This window comes from Panthera tigris, chromosome A3 (genome assembly GCF_018350195.1).
Source record: "Panthera tigris isolate Pti1 chromosome A3, P.tigris_Pti1_mat1.1, whole genome shotgun sequence".
Taxonomy (NCBI): Eukaryota; Metazoa; Chordata; class Mammalia; order Carnivora; family Felidae; genus Panthera; species Panthera tigris.
Window position 1 is genome coordinate 4,102,138 of NC_056662.1, and position 15,708 is coordinate 4,117,845.

At 47.3% G+C, this 15,708-nt stretch overlaps 1 protein-coding gene across 8 annotated transcripts in view; it reads right to left on the minus strand.

Annotated features, from left to right (window-relative positions):
- ZNF831 (zinc finger protein 831) overlaps positions 1–15,708 on the minus strand; it is a 128,401-nt gene that overhangs the window by 63,245 nt on the left and 49,448 nt on the right. For all 8 annotated transcript variants that reach the window (XR_006215337.1, XR_006215338.1, XM_042980025.1 and 5 more), the window contains one exon: positions 2,343–2,494. Coding sequence is in view for 6 of the 8 variants with exons in the window: in XM_042980025.1 (XP_042835959.1) it covers positions 2,343–2,494 (152 nt within the window). In the remaining 2 variants the exon portion in view is untranslated. The remainder of the gene's footprint in view (positions 1–2,342; positions 2,495–15,708) is intronic.

Here is a 15,708-nt window from a genome sequence, read left to right on the forward strand (position 1 = left end):
GGTACGTCCGAGCCCTAACTGCCAAACACGTGACTGTGACCTGACTTGGACAGAGTCTTTGCGGGTATAATTAAATTGAGACTCTTAGAGTGAGATCACCCTGGATTTGGGAGCGGCCCTAAACCCCACAACAGGTATACTTACAGGGGGATGACACGGGCAGCGGGGGGGTGGGGAACCTGATCCACAGAAACACAGGGGAGAAGCCCAGGTGTCGACAGAAGCAGAGGCTGGACAGACACAGCCAGGGGACGCCTGAGCCACCAGAAGCTGGAAGAGGCAGGAAGGCTCGTCCCCTACAGCCTTTGGAGAGAGTGTGAGGCAACCGGCCTCCACAACCGTGAGAAAATTAATCTTTGTTGTTTTAAACCATCAAGTTTGTGGCGATTTTTTCAGGTGGTGCCCAAGTGAGGCACCGCCCCAGTGACCGTCTCCCGCCTCCCACCGGGGCCTGGCGCGCACTGGCCCATCTGGGCTGTCTGCCCTCTCGGGAGTCCGCGTTCTTGCCCCTGAGCCCGTCCTCACCACCCGCCAGTCCAGAAAGCTTCTGTTCTACTCTCCCTACATCTGCGTTTCCGGACGAAACCCCTCGTCTCTCAAGAAAACTCCCCCAACGCTGACCTTGTCCCGTGCAGACAACGAAAACACCTATCACCGCATACCCCACGCTCACTGGGCACTCAGCCCACGCCGGTTCTCACGGAGGTAGGCTTGTCGTGCCTGGCAGATAATGACAAGCGGCATTTATCAGCCGCCGTGGGAGCGGCACGGTGCCCAGTGGATCCTCGTGTGGAGCCACTGGGTAGGTAAAGCCTTCGTCGACGGCCTAGCTGTGCGGGCACAGACCCCCAGTGTGATCCGAGCGAAGGGCGAACAGCTAGTGTGTGTGTCGTCACCCGTCACCACGGCAGGGACCGCTGTCCTCTTCAGGGCAGCGTGCGCGCACTGCTCAGCGGCATAAACGTGGCACCGGATGTGAGTCTCCCGCGGCAGCCTGGTTTCGCCGTCTTTAAGGTGCTGGGAGACCGCTGGTGGGAACGTTCTGCAGTCTGGGATAACTGGCAGAGTTCCAGGGGGTTCTGGTGGGTTCTGCGGGGGGGGGGGGGGGGGGGGGGTGGAGTACCACACAACCAAATCCCTCCGGGCAGTTCCCCGGGCTGCATTGATGGAGGAGGAAAGTAATGGAGTTGGGGATGTGGACATCCACTGGAAGAAAGGGTAAAGCTGGGCAACCTGGGGCATTCCACCTACCGCCCCGCCCCCGCCCCCTCCCAGCCTTTCCCACCTGATTTTAACCCCTGATGTTCCATAGCAAAGACAATGTATTTCCTGGCCAACCGGTGGAACAAATACTTACCTCGATTTAAATTCTCACCAAGAAAAATAAATAAATTCTCACCAAGAAACAAGCCACAAGGAACCCTTGTCCTGGCCTACGGGAGAGGGCTTTGGGGCCTGGGGGGTGGGGGTGGGGGTGGGGGGGAGGAGGGGAGCACGAAAGAGCCACCCGCCTGCAGGGGGCACTGGTGCTACACAAAGGTGGAGGGGGAGGTGCCCCAGCCAACTCTCCCCAGGGACCAAAACCTCAGCCATCAGACACAGCCCAGGGTCAGCCCTTGAGCCAAAGAGACAATAACCAGCCACAAAAGGATGGTAATTCAGTCACTGCTGGCCAGATGGGACCCTGCAACCTTTCCACAGACGACCTTCATTTTTCCCAGTCGACACCTTGCAAACAAGACTAAGGCCGGGCGCGTTATTGCTGGGGAGGGGGAGAGAGGAGGGGGAACGGAGGTCCAGAGAAGCCGAGTGATTTGCCCTGATTGCCCAGTGATTACGGCTTAAAATAGTCCTTTTTCCAGGAAGCACCGCCCATTAGTTCATCCTTGGTTTGTTTCTGGGCATGACGAGGCGCCTCTGACGGCTTGCGTGTGAGCAGCTCTCGTGCGTCGTCGCCGCTCATCTTTCTAGTTCACATGGCCGCGCAAGCCCCCCGTGGACCCACCGCAAAGAATCGAGTGGACTTCCGTCTCAAAGACGGGGTCCCCAAGAGTTCGGACTCACGTTTTCGAGGTCCCGGGAGAATCTGCACGCAGCGCAGGGCCCGGCACACCTGGCCAGCGCTGAAGGATGTGTGCCCACTTCTCAATATCTCAGTGTTCTCCCCGCTACTTTGGGGTCACGGTGACTATCCCCCAGTTGTCACACTTGAGTCCTCACACCTTCAGGGCTCTCGAGGGCACAGCTGGCTGGCTGTTGCCCACCCTGCATCCCCAGCATCTGACGAGGGGCCTGGGCCCTTGCTGTGCCCAGTTGGGACTCACCTCCAAGGAGAACATTACCTGCCGTTTCTGAAGAAGGCTTCCTGGGGGTCCTGCGTGGGCCCAGGCCCTCGAGTGGGGGGAGGTGGCGGTCTTTCCTCAGCACCCTGGGTGGCCTGTGCAGTCCGCCTCCTCTCAGCTGAACGCGGCTCTGTAAGAAACCCCCTCTGCGCCTGTGGGACAGAGAAGCACACGTGTGGTGAACAGTCTTGAGAACGTGTGCCCGGAAGCCCACGCACAGACACTGATAAAGGCGACGCTCAGACAATGAACCCCAAGTCCCCGTGGGGCGCCTGGGAGAACACAAGGCCTCCACCTCTGAGCAGCCTGTCAGCTCGGAAACTCCTCGTCCTTCCTCCCACCGTCTCCCCCGCTATGACATGGGGCTAGATTGTTGTAGGGACTAAATGAGATAGTGCTTACGAAATTCTTTCCATGCGACTTAGCACAGAGCAAATGCTCAGCGAAGGTTAGCGGCTGTGTAATTAAACACCGAATCACATGGGCTTGACTGCTTAATAGGCAAGCTTCTCAATACAATTCCCTGCAATGACAGAAACGTTCTAGAATCCGCACTGACCAGTAGAGTGGCCACGCACCACGGGCGGCTACTGAGCATTTGAAATGTAGTTAGTGTTTCTGAGGAACTCACGTTTACATTTTATTTCATTTTAATGAATTTAAATCACCACGTGTGGCAAACGGCTACTGCCTTGGACACTGTGGGCTCAGAGGGTCTACTTTGGAAACATGGGCATCGTAGACTTGCCATGCGGAGAAGCCCTTCCAGGGGTCTCATCCCCAGAAACAGTATTCACATCCCAGTGGGAGGACACGACAAGGGTTGAGAAAGAAAATACTAGGGCTTACACTTATTTGTATCTAGACTTTCTTGGATCTACAGCTGTATGCCCTTTTTAATATACATAATACATTAGTGGAGTAAAACGAACATGTAATTCCTAGGTAAACAATCGTGCATTTATTAGGCTACGCAACCAAAAGCAGACCAGCGAGCTGGTCCCGTGCCACCATTTTGCAGGCGAAAGAACCAAGACGCAGAGCAGCTGCCGTGTTGCCCTATGACACGCAAGACCGCGTAGCCAAGTGGGGCCAGACCCTTGACCCGGTGGCCCGCACCATTTCGCCCAGGCCGCCATCAGCGGTCAGCTCTTCGAAAAGACCTTCGCACTGCCTCTCCCTGCCCACTTAAGTAACAAGGACAGCCTCTCTTTTACAAGCCTCAGTTTACAAGAACCCTACTCCCAGACACTCTTCAGTCTGGGGCGAAGGTGAGGCGACCTGCTTGGCCATTTTCCTTTCTCATCTGTCTGAGCCGCTGCCAGCTTCCAGCTGCAATCCCCTAATCATCAGCGCCGCTCACAGAATTTTAAGTAAGATCTGCAGAATGCTGTATTCTCTTAGGAGCTGATTTTTATGGCACCAACGACGAGAAAGTGACTTTTTGTTCATCTTTCTGCAGTCTACGCGTTTGGGAGAGGCTCGGCTACCTCCCTGGCCTTGGACAGGAGCTGTCATCCCCCAGGGGGCCCTGCCTTGTTCTCTGAAGCAGTCGCCCCCGCTTGTCAAGACCACAGGTTCCTGGAAGAGCTATCTGAGCCAGGGTGGGGAGCTAATCACAAGCCCCAGGACCAGTCAGGGCTCCTGCTGGGTCCAGACAGAGAGTGATTTCAAAGTGTAGAGACAAAGGGAGGGAGGAGGGTGGGGCGATGCGGGAGAATTCTTCTCTGTGTGCTGTGGGTCACCTTTACCCCAAGCCAGTGGGTGACTGCCACAAGCCTGCAGACGTTAAGAAAGGCACAGTTTGAACTGCAGAGAGGTTTTGCTTTCGGAAAACGGCCTAGTGAGGGACTGCAGTCAATGAAAATAACTAGGAGACTGAAGAGTCCCAGCCCCTGAACCCAGCTCTCATTAAGGTGGAATCTGGGCCCCCTTTGGCCCTCATGGGACTGCCTTTGGAGCAGTATTTGATTTGGTCACGGTCACGGGTCTGCTTCTCCCGCCCCTGGGCTCTCTCAGAACGTTCTGCGTGCAGCCCCTCGTGGAGCGCCGTCCTCTGGGCACGGACACACCAGGTGTGGCAGGGGGGCAAGCCTGCACCATCACCCAGGCCTCTTGCAGTTTAGCGGATGCCACGAATGCCCGTCTCGACCGCCTCCCCCCACCGCTCCAGATGCTGGGGTGTTGGCTGCTGGTGACTCACATCTACCCCCTTCTCGAGAGGACTGCCCTTGGCTGACGGGAGCCATCTTGCCTAGAGAAACCTGGGAGAGCTTGCACACACCCCAGGAAGGGCCCCTGGCCACTGGCAGCTGCAGGGGGTGATAGCTCGGCCCCTGTGTCCCGTGGTGGCCACTCTCTAGGGCATTCCACACTCCAGAGCTCCCCGTGGGATCAGGCAGGACTGGACACTCAATGCCACACCCTGCTTAGTCCTTCCCTTGCCCTGGTCTGCTTCTCTCACTCCTGAGAGCCCTCCCTCCGCAAATCACCTGTCCAGGAATGCCCATCTCGGGCTCTGCTTCTAGGGAGCCTGACCCCAGACACATGATTCGCATGTTTCCCGTCTCCTCTAACCCCCATTTGCCTATTTTCCCCCCAGAGACGCTCACTCAGATACGTCTGACAAACATCCTTGGATACGTGAGGATCCTTACAAATACGTGGTGTCACTTTTGTGCGTGACATTGTCCCACAAAGCCATGCTTTTTCTGTGGTTTTACTCAAGGCTACCTTTTTACATCCTATCTAGGTTTCTGTATTTACGTCTAATTTGCTGTTAGCTGACCTGCAGAGTGGTTTACAGGGTTTTTAATAAGCTGCCACTTAAGGTCCAGATTTTAAATTGAATTCCTATATTCAGTGTACCCTCTGCCCTCTTGGTCTCTCCAGAGGTCTGCCTTCAAGAGCCACCATTACTGACACACGAGATCGGCACAACGTTTTTGTTTATAGGCCTCAAGGAAAACTCAGAAAAAAAAGCCTTCTTGCCCCGCATCCGCTCCAGTGGGGACACCGGTGCCTGGTTGGCCAAGGTCAAGAGCTCAGGGGACACCAGTTTTAACTAGAGTTCAGTGAGAAGCCCTCCAAAGGAGGCAGGGTGAGGTTTTTGAGGCCGGCTGAAAGCCACCGGCCACCCTGCCTCCTCCAACCACACCCTCCCCACCCCACACACACTCACTGCCCCTTTGATCAGCCAAGTCTGAGGGGCGGAAGGCGGGTCCGAGGAGAGGGTCTTACACGTTTATCCCGGGGGGTGGGGGGAACGTGTGCTGTCATATCATCCCTTTCGTTTCATCCCACAGGGAACGAAGCAAAGCGACCGGAAGTGGAGGCAAGCAGACCTCAGTGGCCCGCTAAGCAGAACACCGTGGTCAAAGCTTCCGGGGCCTTGGTGACTGTGACACAGGGTCTCAGCCAGGTGTGGTGGCAGCCACCACACCTCGTTTGTGTCTCCACCTCACCTCAGAGACCGTGCCATCACTCCTGAGAGCCCTCCCTCGTTGACCAAGGAAACTCGGTTGGCACTGAAGTGAGCAGGCCCCCGCCTCGGACAAGTAAACGCCCGCTTTACTAGGAAAAATGACATTCTCGGCGTCCGGTTTTCTCTCTGCCCCGCACCTTCGATGACTCACATGTACCTTGGGGTCTGCAGTGCACGCCTCCCCCAGATGACCGCCAATGCCTTCCTCGCTCACGCCGACCCACTCGGGACTTGACAGCTCATTGTTCCGTTTGGCAGAAGCTTCACAGAACAAGCGTTTCGTGCTTCATACGGCACTGGCCACGGTTACAAATTAATCAATAAAATCCAATTCCATGGTCCAGCACTCGCTTTGGGCACGGCGGAGGCGCGGTCTGTGGGCACTCTGGATCTCTATGCCTCTGGTTAATGTCAGGGCAATTAGGCATCCAAGTACGAACTTGCTACATTTTTCCATTTCCACTCTGAAAACAGATCCTGCATTTTCTAATCTCTGTCCTTTAGCTCATGGACTTTCCTTAATGAAAACAACCTCTTCCATTACAGTGTGGTATTTGAAGTAGGGAACAAACAAAGAGACAAATGACATCTAATGGAGGACCCAGAGATGAACTGCAGGTAGGAGTGGGAAGTTAAAATACAGCAAGTAGGTGAGAAAAAAAAAGGGGGGGGGGGGAATCAATCCGGAGGTCTGAAAGCTTTTTATATAAAGGTCCAGATAGTAAATATTTTAGATTTTGCCGACCACATACCATCTCACCACATATTCTTTACATATGTAACCTTTTAAAAACGTAAAAACCACGTCTAGCTCTCAAGGGCATACAAAAACAGGTCAAAAGTCGAGTTTGACCCATGGTCCATAGTTCTCTATATGGACAAAAGTAAAAATAAATCCTTCCTTACATTGATATGTATATAGAGAGAACACAGGGGAATATATTTCTGTGTTTGTGACACTGGGAGAGTGAGCGTAAGGAAAGACCTCTTAGGCAAGACCAAAAAGTAATGCTCGTAAAGGACAAGGCAGTTCCACCTATTACCAAAATATTCACCTTCTCGATGATAAAAAGAAGACCACTTCCGACAGGACAGTTGGCAAGTTCTCTGGCTGACTACTACCACACCCACCTTTATACTGAAAACAAGTAAAAATGCAGATTGAAGTATAAAAATGTTCAACACTTTATATTTCAAGTTCAAAACCCAAGTGAAAGCTGAAACCTAAAAAGAGAGTTTTCATCTTGAGAGCATTTGCCAAACAAACCAGGTGAGCTTGATCTTGTGTTTTTGTTTATTTTTTAATTTTTTTTTTAACACTTATTTATTTTTGGGACAGAGAGAGACAGAGCACGAATGGGGGAGGGGCAGAGAGAGAGGGAGAGACAGAATCGGAAGCAGGCTCCAGGCTCCAGCCCAGAGCCCGACGCGGGGCTCGAACTCATGGACCGTGAGATCGTGACCTGAGCTGAAGTCAGACGCTTAACCGACTGAGCCACCCAGGTGCCCCTTGATCTTGGTTTTTATGGTCTGGGGAAGGGGGGCGGTAGAGGGAGCAGGATTCAAACCCAAACCCAGAACCTACCCTGGGGACCCTAGAGGCACCCAACGTCTGTACTCCTGCAAAAACTGAGACCTCAGAGGGCCGTACCCTTGATACAAGGGTGAATTAGAAATAAACACTATCCCCACCACCTTCCCCGGGGGACACTGAAAAACTCCACTCTTATCACTAAGTGACTAAGTGAAGGGGGCAAAAGTCTCTTCCGTTAATTTTATAACAATAAGACAGTCTTTTCATGGGTTTGCAATCTGAATTCACGGTACACATGACACAAAAAAGCCTAAAACTAAGAATTTTACTTAAAGTAGTGCCCAGTACATGCCTTCAGGCACCTAGTGGGTGGATGGGTGGGGGGGCATTACTGGAGAAACCTACCTCCAACCCAAGTCGCAAAGTTCCAGAAATCTCAGCTCACCATCAAAAATCCAAAAACAAATAAGGAAATAAGTTCCTGCAAGTGAGAATTAATACCTAAAACAGAGTCAGACGTGCCACAACTTTCTATGCTGGCATTATCAGATGTAAAAAATTAAGTGTGTTTTTAGAAAAGGTTGAAAATAAGAGCAAAGATTATAGAATTAAAAAAAAAAAAACTAAAATTCATATGGAACCATAAGAGACTCCAAATAACCAGAGCAATCTTGAGCAAGAACAAAAGAACAGGCAGCATCACACTTACTGGCTTTAAAATATATTACAAAGCTACAGTCATAAAAATATCATGGCACTGGCATAAAAATGGATACATCAACTAATGGAACATAACAGAATGCGATAAAGAGCCCAGAAATAAACCCACACGTCTATTGTAAGCTGATTTTCAACAAAAGCGGCAAGAACATACAATGGGAAAATGAGTCTCTTCACAAAATAGGGCCAGGAAAACTGGACGTCCACATGCAAAACAGTGAAATTGGGCCCTTACTTTATATCATACACAAAAATCCAATCAAAATGGTTCAAAGACTTAAACTGCAACTGTAACACTCTTAAAAGAAAAACAAAGGGGGAATCTTGATATTGGCCTTGGCAATGATTTCTTGGATGTGATATCAAAGGCAACAAAAACAAAAATCACCAGCTGGGACCACATCAAACTAAAAAGCTTCTGCACAGCAAAGAAAACCATCAACAAAATGAAAAGGCAACCTACAGAATGGGAGAAAATATTTGCAAACCATATATTTGAGAAGAGGTTAATACCCAAAATATATAAGGAACTTCTGCAACTCAATGGCAAAAAAAAAAGAAAAAAAAAATGCCCGACTTAAAAAAAACAGGTAAACAGCCTGTTATGTATGTCAACCACACCCTGGGTGACTCAGTCAGTTACGCTCAGGTCATGATCCCACAGCTCATGAGTTCAAGCCCTGTGTCGTGCTGTATGCTGACAGCTCAGAACCTGGAACCTGCTTTTGGATGCTGTGTCTCCCTCTCTTTCTGCCCCTCCCCCACTTGCACTCTGTGTGTTTCTCTCTCTCAAAAATAAATAAACATTAAAAAAACTTTTTTAAAATGGGTAAAATGAGTAGACCTTTCTCCATAGAAAATCTAGAAATGTCAGAAGACATACGAAAAGGTGCTCAATATCACTGATCATCAGGGAAATGCAGATCAAAACCACGATGAAAGATCACCTCACACCTGCTAAGATGTCTATTATCAAAAAAAAATAATAAAAATAAAAGATAGTAAGTATTGACAAGGATGTGGAGAAAAATGAATCCTTGTACTATGTTGGCGGGAGTTAGTACATCCACCATGGAGAGCAGTACAGAGGTTCCTCAAAAAATTAACACTAGACCTACCCCATGACCCAGCAATCACACTCTTGGGTATATACCCAAACAAACTGAAATGAGGACCTCAGAGAGGTAACTGCACATGCCTGTTCACTGCAGTACTGTTTACAGCAGCCAAGATATGGAACCATGCCAAATGTCCATCAATGGATGAATGGATAAAGGTGTGGGATACACAATGGAATACTCCTCAGCCTTAAAGAAACAAGGAAGTCTTGCCATTTGCTGCAACACGGATGAACTTGAAAGATGCTACGCAAAGTAACGTAAGCCAGATACAGAAGAATAAACAGTGCGTGACCCCAAGTATCTCAGAAATCTAACACAGCCAAACTGATCAAAACAGAAAGGAGAGTGCTGGCTGCCAGGGATTGGAGGGAGGGGGAATCAAGGAGGTGCTGATCAAAGGGTAACACAGTTTCACTGTGTGAAAGATGAATGAATCCTAGGGAACTACCGTATGCCACAGGGCACATAGTCAACAGTGCTGGATTATGTACTTAAAAATTTAAGAAGGTAGATCATATGTCAATGTTCTTACCCCCCCCAAAAAGGAAAGAAACTTCTAGAAATTACAGATAAGTTAAAGACATCATATGTGGGCATGGTTTCAGGGTGTACACTTAACCTTCAAACTCATCAACATGTATACATTAAATATGTCAAGCTTTTACATATGTCAATCATAGCTCAGTAAAGAAAAGACTAGAGAGCAAGAGACTATAAAAAACGATCAAGCAGGTCTGAAAAATAATTAAGTGGAACTTCTCGGAAATAAAGCATAATATACACTAACAATTAAATTTAACACTCGACAGATCAGTAAAAGTTGGGGGGCAGGGGAACAATTAACAGGCTGTTGCAACAGTCCAGGGGCTTTTTCTTCCGACCAAGATGGTTTAACAGCAGCGAGATTTATCCTCCCAAAAAAAAACAAAACAAAACAAAACAAAAAAAACAGGCAAATGAATAAAACAATGGTTTTCGAGACATGAGTCAAGTAATGAAGGCAGCATCCCCTGAGAGCAGAGAAACAAATGAGGCGAACTTTGTAACTGCTCAGCTTACTGGCGAAGAAATTTACCAGGTTCAGCACCATCTGCTGAAAAGACTGTACTTTCCTCCCTGAATTGCCTTTGAACCTTTGCTGAAAATCAATTGACCAAATACATGGGGCCTATTTCTATACTCTCTAACCCGTTCCATTGATCTATTTGTCCACTATGATGCAAATACCATTCTGCCTTGGATATCTTAGCTTCACAGTGAGTCTTCAAGTCAGGCGGTGTAGTCGTGACAGTGTTGTGCTGCCTCAAAACAGACAGACGAACACACAGTACTGAAACAATTACACGTCCACGTGCAAAGATAAGAGATTTCCCCTGTCACGTGACACAGAAGAATTAGGTGAAAATGGGCGGCAGGCTTGAGTGTTAAACCTAAAAGCAGAAAACATTAGAAGAAAACGTAGGAGAAAAACATGGATTAGGCAAAGATTTTTGTAGCGAAACCAAAACCATAATCCAGAAAGAATGGTAGGTGGACTTCATCAAAATTAAAAATATATGCTCTTCGAGAGACACTGTTCAGAAAGTTAAAAAAAAAAAAAAAAGGGGGGGGTGCGCTTGGGTGGCTCAGTCGGTTTTAAGTGTCTGACCTCAGCTCAGGTCATGATCTCACAGTTTGTGAGTTCGAGCCCCACATCGGGCTCTGTGCTAACAGCACGGAGCCTGGAGCCTGCTTCCCGATTCTGTGTCTCCTCCTCTCTCTACCCCTCCCATGCTCGTGCTCTGTCTCTCAATAATAAATAAATGTCAAAAAAAATTAAAAAAAAAAAAAAACAAGGCACAGACTGGAAGAAAATATTTACAAGTCACATATCTGATGCAGGACTTACAACCAGAATATGTAAAGAATTCTCAAAACTCAACAATAAGAAAACAACCCATTTTTATGATGGCCAAAGGACTCGGACAGATACTTCACCGAAGAAGAAACATGGAAGACAAGCCCGTGAAAAGATGCTCGATGTCTTAGTCAGGAGGGAAGTGCAAATTCCAGCTTGTGAGACGCCGCCACGCATCTAGTAAAACGACTGAAGTGAAAAACAGGGCCACACGAAGGGTCGGCAAGGCCGTGGAAAGACGGGAAGTTTCACGTGGCTAGTGAGGGCGTGAAATAACGCGGCCGCTTCGGAAAATGTTTTGGCAGCTTACCATGAATCACACATCTCCCATATGAGCTAGACAGTCCACTCTTCGATATCACTCAAGGGCATGTAAAGTGTACATCCATACAGGTAAGAGTCTGTTCCTTTGACTTTTTTCTTCTTTGTTTGTTCATTTCAGGTGGGGGGTTGGGGTGGGGGGGGAGTGATGGTGAAACAGGTGCAGGGGATAAAGAGCACTCTTACCCTGATGAGCACTGAGTAACGTATAAAGTGGGGAACCAGTAGATTGTATACCTGAAACTAATATAACACGGTGTTAATTATACTTGAACAACAACAAAAATAACCAGTTCAAAATTTTAAAAAACAAAATATATATCCACAAAGACCTGCGTATGGGTATTTATAGTTTTTGTGTCACAGCCTCAAACTGAAACAAACCATGAATGTCTACCGACAAGGAAATGTATCAATTGTGACATATCCACTGGATGGCTTAATACTTAGCGATAAGAAGGAACGAATTGATACACATGACGTGGATGAACCTCAAAATCATCGTGCTGAGTGAAAAAAAAGTCAGCCCCCCCACCCCACCCCCACACACAAAAAAGAGCACATATTGTGTGATTCCGTTCCTATAAAATTTTAGAAGAAGGGAACTACTCCATGGTTCCAGAAAGCACATCAAGGGCTGTCTGGGGAGGGGAGGGTGGCCGGAGGGAAGACGCATGGAAATTTGAGGGATTTTTGATACATTCATTATTCTGATTGTGTTGTTGGGTTTCACAGGTGTATACACACCCCAAACATTATCAAATTTTACACTTTAAATATGCATAACATTGAAATTCAATATACCTTAATAGAGCTTAAAAAAATTACTTAGGGGGTTGAGAAAATTCATAAAATTTTAAAGACAGCATCTAGATTTTCACACAGAAAGACAAGGTTGTTGAAAACAGAGGTTAAGACACGTAAAAGAGAAGATCTAAGATACGTTATTTCAGGGTTCCAGAAAGAGAAGACAGAGAACAGGGTAGAGACAATGTTTGAAGAATGAAGGCAGAGAATCTTCTAGGTAGACATCAATCCACAAATCACAAAAGCCCAAGGGACTCCTAATGGAATAAATAATAGTAACATATACCTTTATACATCAAAGTAAAACAATGGAACACCAAAAATTAAAAGAAGATCTTAAAAGTAGCCGGAGATAAGAGACCAGAGAGGAGTACGTGAATAGCTGACTTCTCCGCCACAAAATGGAAGCCAAAAGACAGTGCGGTGAGAGCTCTGATGTACGAAGAGCAAATGACCGTCAACCTAAGGTTGTACACCCAGAAAAAACAGTTTTCAACAAGGATGAAATACAGGTACTTTCAGATTAATGAGAACTGAGATTCTTCTGCTCTAAAGGAAGTTTTCAGAAACATGTTTCAGACAGAAGAACGGTCCCAGAAGATCTGACATGTGAGAAAGAATGAAGGGGCAAGACATTTGCAATTATGTGGGTAAAACATATATAAATGGGCTTTTAAAAGACAGAAAATAGATGTGGGAAAATATCTGCAGTGTGTGTAATGGCAAAACACACGTACAAACCTAGGACATATACAGAATCCTACAAAGTCTGGATGCGCAAAGCATAAAAGCAAGCTAATAACAAACATCAGTAGGAATATGGGAGCAGAGCCAACCTTCACTTACACCTGGAGGAAATGTAAATTAACACACCCACTCTGGAGAGTGATTCAGTGATAACGTGTGAAGTTGAAAATGTGATTACCTTATAACCCAACAATTCCACTTTGGGGTGTATTCTTGGAAAACTTCTTGCATTGTGCTTAAGGAGGCATGCATACACATTCATTCGCTGCAAAGTTAGCAAAAAAAAAAAAAAAAAAAATATATATATATATATATATATATATGTATATATATATACATATATATACTTGGAAACCATTTAAATGCCCACAAATAGGGGAACGGACAATAAAATGCGTCATACTCATGCAAGGGAGCACGCTACAGCACTTACATTGAATGAATTTGGTCCAACATGGCTGGATCTTCAAAAAGACAACACTGAGTTATAAAGCAAACTGAAGAATGATAAATTCGGTATGATGTTTATACACACCCCCAAGGGGCGCTTGGGTGGCTCAGTCAGTTAAGCATCTGACTTCAGCTCAGGTCATGGTCTTGTAGTTCATGAGTTCGAGCCCCGGGTCGGGCTCTGGGCTGACGGCTCAGTCTGGAGCCTGCTTCCGATTCTGTGTCTCCCTCTCTCTCTGCCCCTCCCCCGCTCATGCTCTGTCTCTGTCTCAGAAATAAATAAACATTAAAAAAAATTTTTTTAAATAAACATTAAAAAAATATAAAGACACAAAACAATCACATGTATTATTAGTGTATACACCGATTTGTAAAATATGAAGACACAGATCGAAACAATCAGTGCCAAATATGTAAACCTACATAATCATCTTGTTTCGTTTCATTTTACACAATATATAGTATACAAACTAATATTTTATTTTTTAGAGGCTCAGAAACAAATATGACAAAATATTAATATTTGTTAATTCTGGGCCATTACCTAGCAGTCTGTTATATATTTTTCTGAACTTTTCTGCATTTTCAAATGTTTTCAAAAAAAAAAAAAAAGGAGTAAAAGAGAATAGATACTCTGTGACACGAATTCCACCATTTGCTGTGACCTAGGGCCAATGGGGAATCCCTGCTACAGTGTTTCGTTTTCTGGTGAAACGTAAGACAACTGAAGTAAAATGGGAGTGTGAATGAGAAAACAGACCCCTTTCCTGAGAACCCGCGAGCGGACGAACGACAGAGACGTTCGCGTACACCCACGTACGTGAGCGGGTAGACACGTACGTCCACGGATGCATACGTGCATATATACGGTCATACACATGTGGCTGGACAGACAGATGGACAGGTGGACGGTGTGGAATAATGACCCCTCCCTAAAAGACGCCCATATGCTAATCCCCAGAGCCGTGAGTAGGTTACCTTCCGTGGTAAAAGGGACTTTGTGAATGTGATTAAGGGCACAGACCCCATGATGACGAGGACGTCCTGGATTAGCCAGGTAAACCCAGCCTAACCACGTGAGTCCTTAAAAATGAAAGAGAGGCAGAAGGTCAGAGAAATGAAGCTGGACAGGAAGGAGCAGGTGCCTGAAGGGTGAAAAGGGACCCAGCCCGCCCTTGCCGGTTCAGGACACACACGAGGGGCCACCAGCCACGGAGCAAAATTCTGCCAACAACGCAAATGAGTAGGAAGCCCATTCTCCACGGGAGCCTCCAGAAGGAACGCGGCCCTGTTGGCACCTTGATCTTGTCGGGTGACCCCTTAATGAGCTCTGACCTACAGAACTTTGAAATAATACCCTGGGGTTGTTTAAAAACGCATCTACGTTAAACTGGTGGTTTGCTATAGCAGCAACAGAGATAGACGGTAGCCAGGTAGGTGGGCAGGCAGACAGCCCAAGCAACCCTTCACCAAATTAGCTTTTCGTTTGGTTATCTGCAGAGTAAGTGTATGCAAATCCTATGTTACTATTAACTTCTGTTACAAATTCGCCCTAAGTTACTATGTGAGAGACGGACAGATTTCAACACATTGAAGACAAAACACGAGCTCTGTGCGTGGCTTCCAGAACAGTGAGCTGAAGCACCTCTAGGCACCACCTTTCAGCATTTTCCCCACACCAGCACCGAGAGCGAGCGCCGATCCGGGTCTCTGAAGCTGGACCACATAGGAGAGAGAAGCAGCACATTTCTCCAAAAAGCTCTATCATCTAACGATGCCACCCACCACCAGAAAATGGATTGGGTTTGACACCTCATGCGAGTCAAACGAATTGGTCATCTCCTTGATCAGATCTTTGCAGGCCAAGTGCCATTGAACCAGTGGCTTCATAAGAAACTTGCCTTTAGAAGGAACTTTCTTAGAAGGCCAGCATCATATTCCCCTCCGAACACCTCCCCAGACATGCGTGTCCTTCACTAAGAGGACCATTCGTCATGAATGATCTGATGCAACGCACTGGGTCAGAAAAGTCAACTGGTTGCAACTCTAATTCCATTAGCTGGGTGAGCCGGGGAAAGCTGGGCCTGGCAGACACAGCCTGGGGTGATCCTGTAGGTCACGCCTTTGTGTAATCCTCTCCTCTTGAGGATTTGCTGATGCAATTAAAGTTTCTAATCAAAAAGCAGATTATCCTGGGTGGGCCTGACCTAATCAGGCAAGCCCTTCAGAAGCTCTAGAAGTCAGAGACAAGGCAGCAGAGGCACATTCTGTCTCCACTGCTGGTC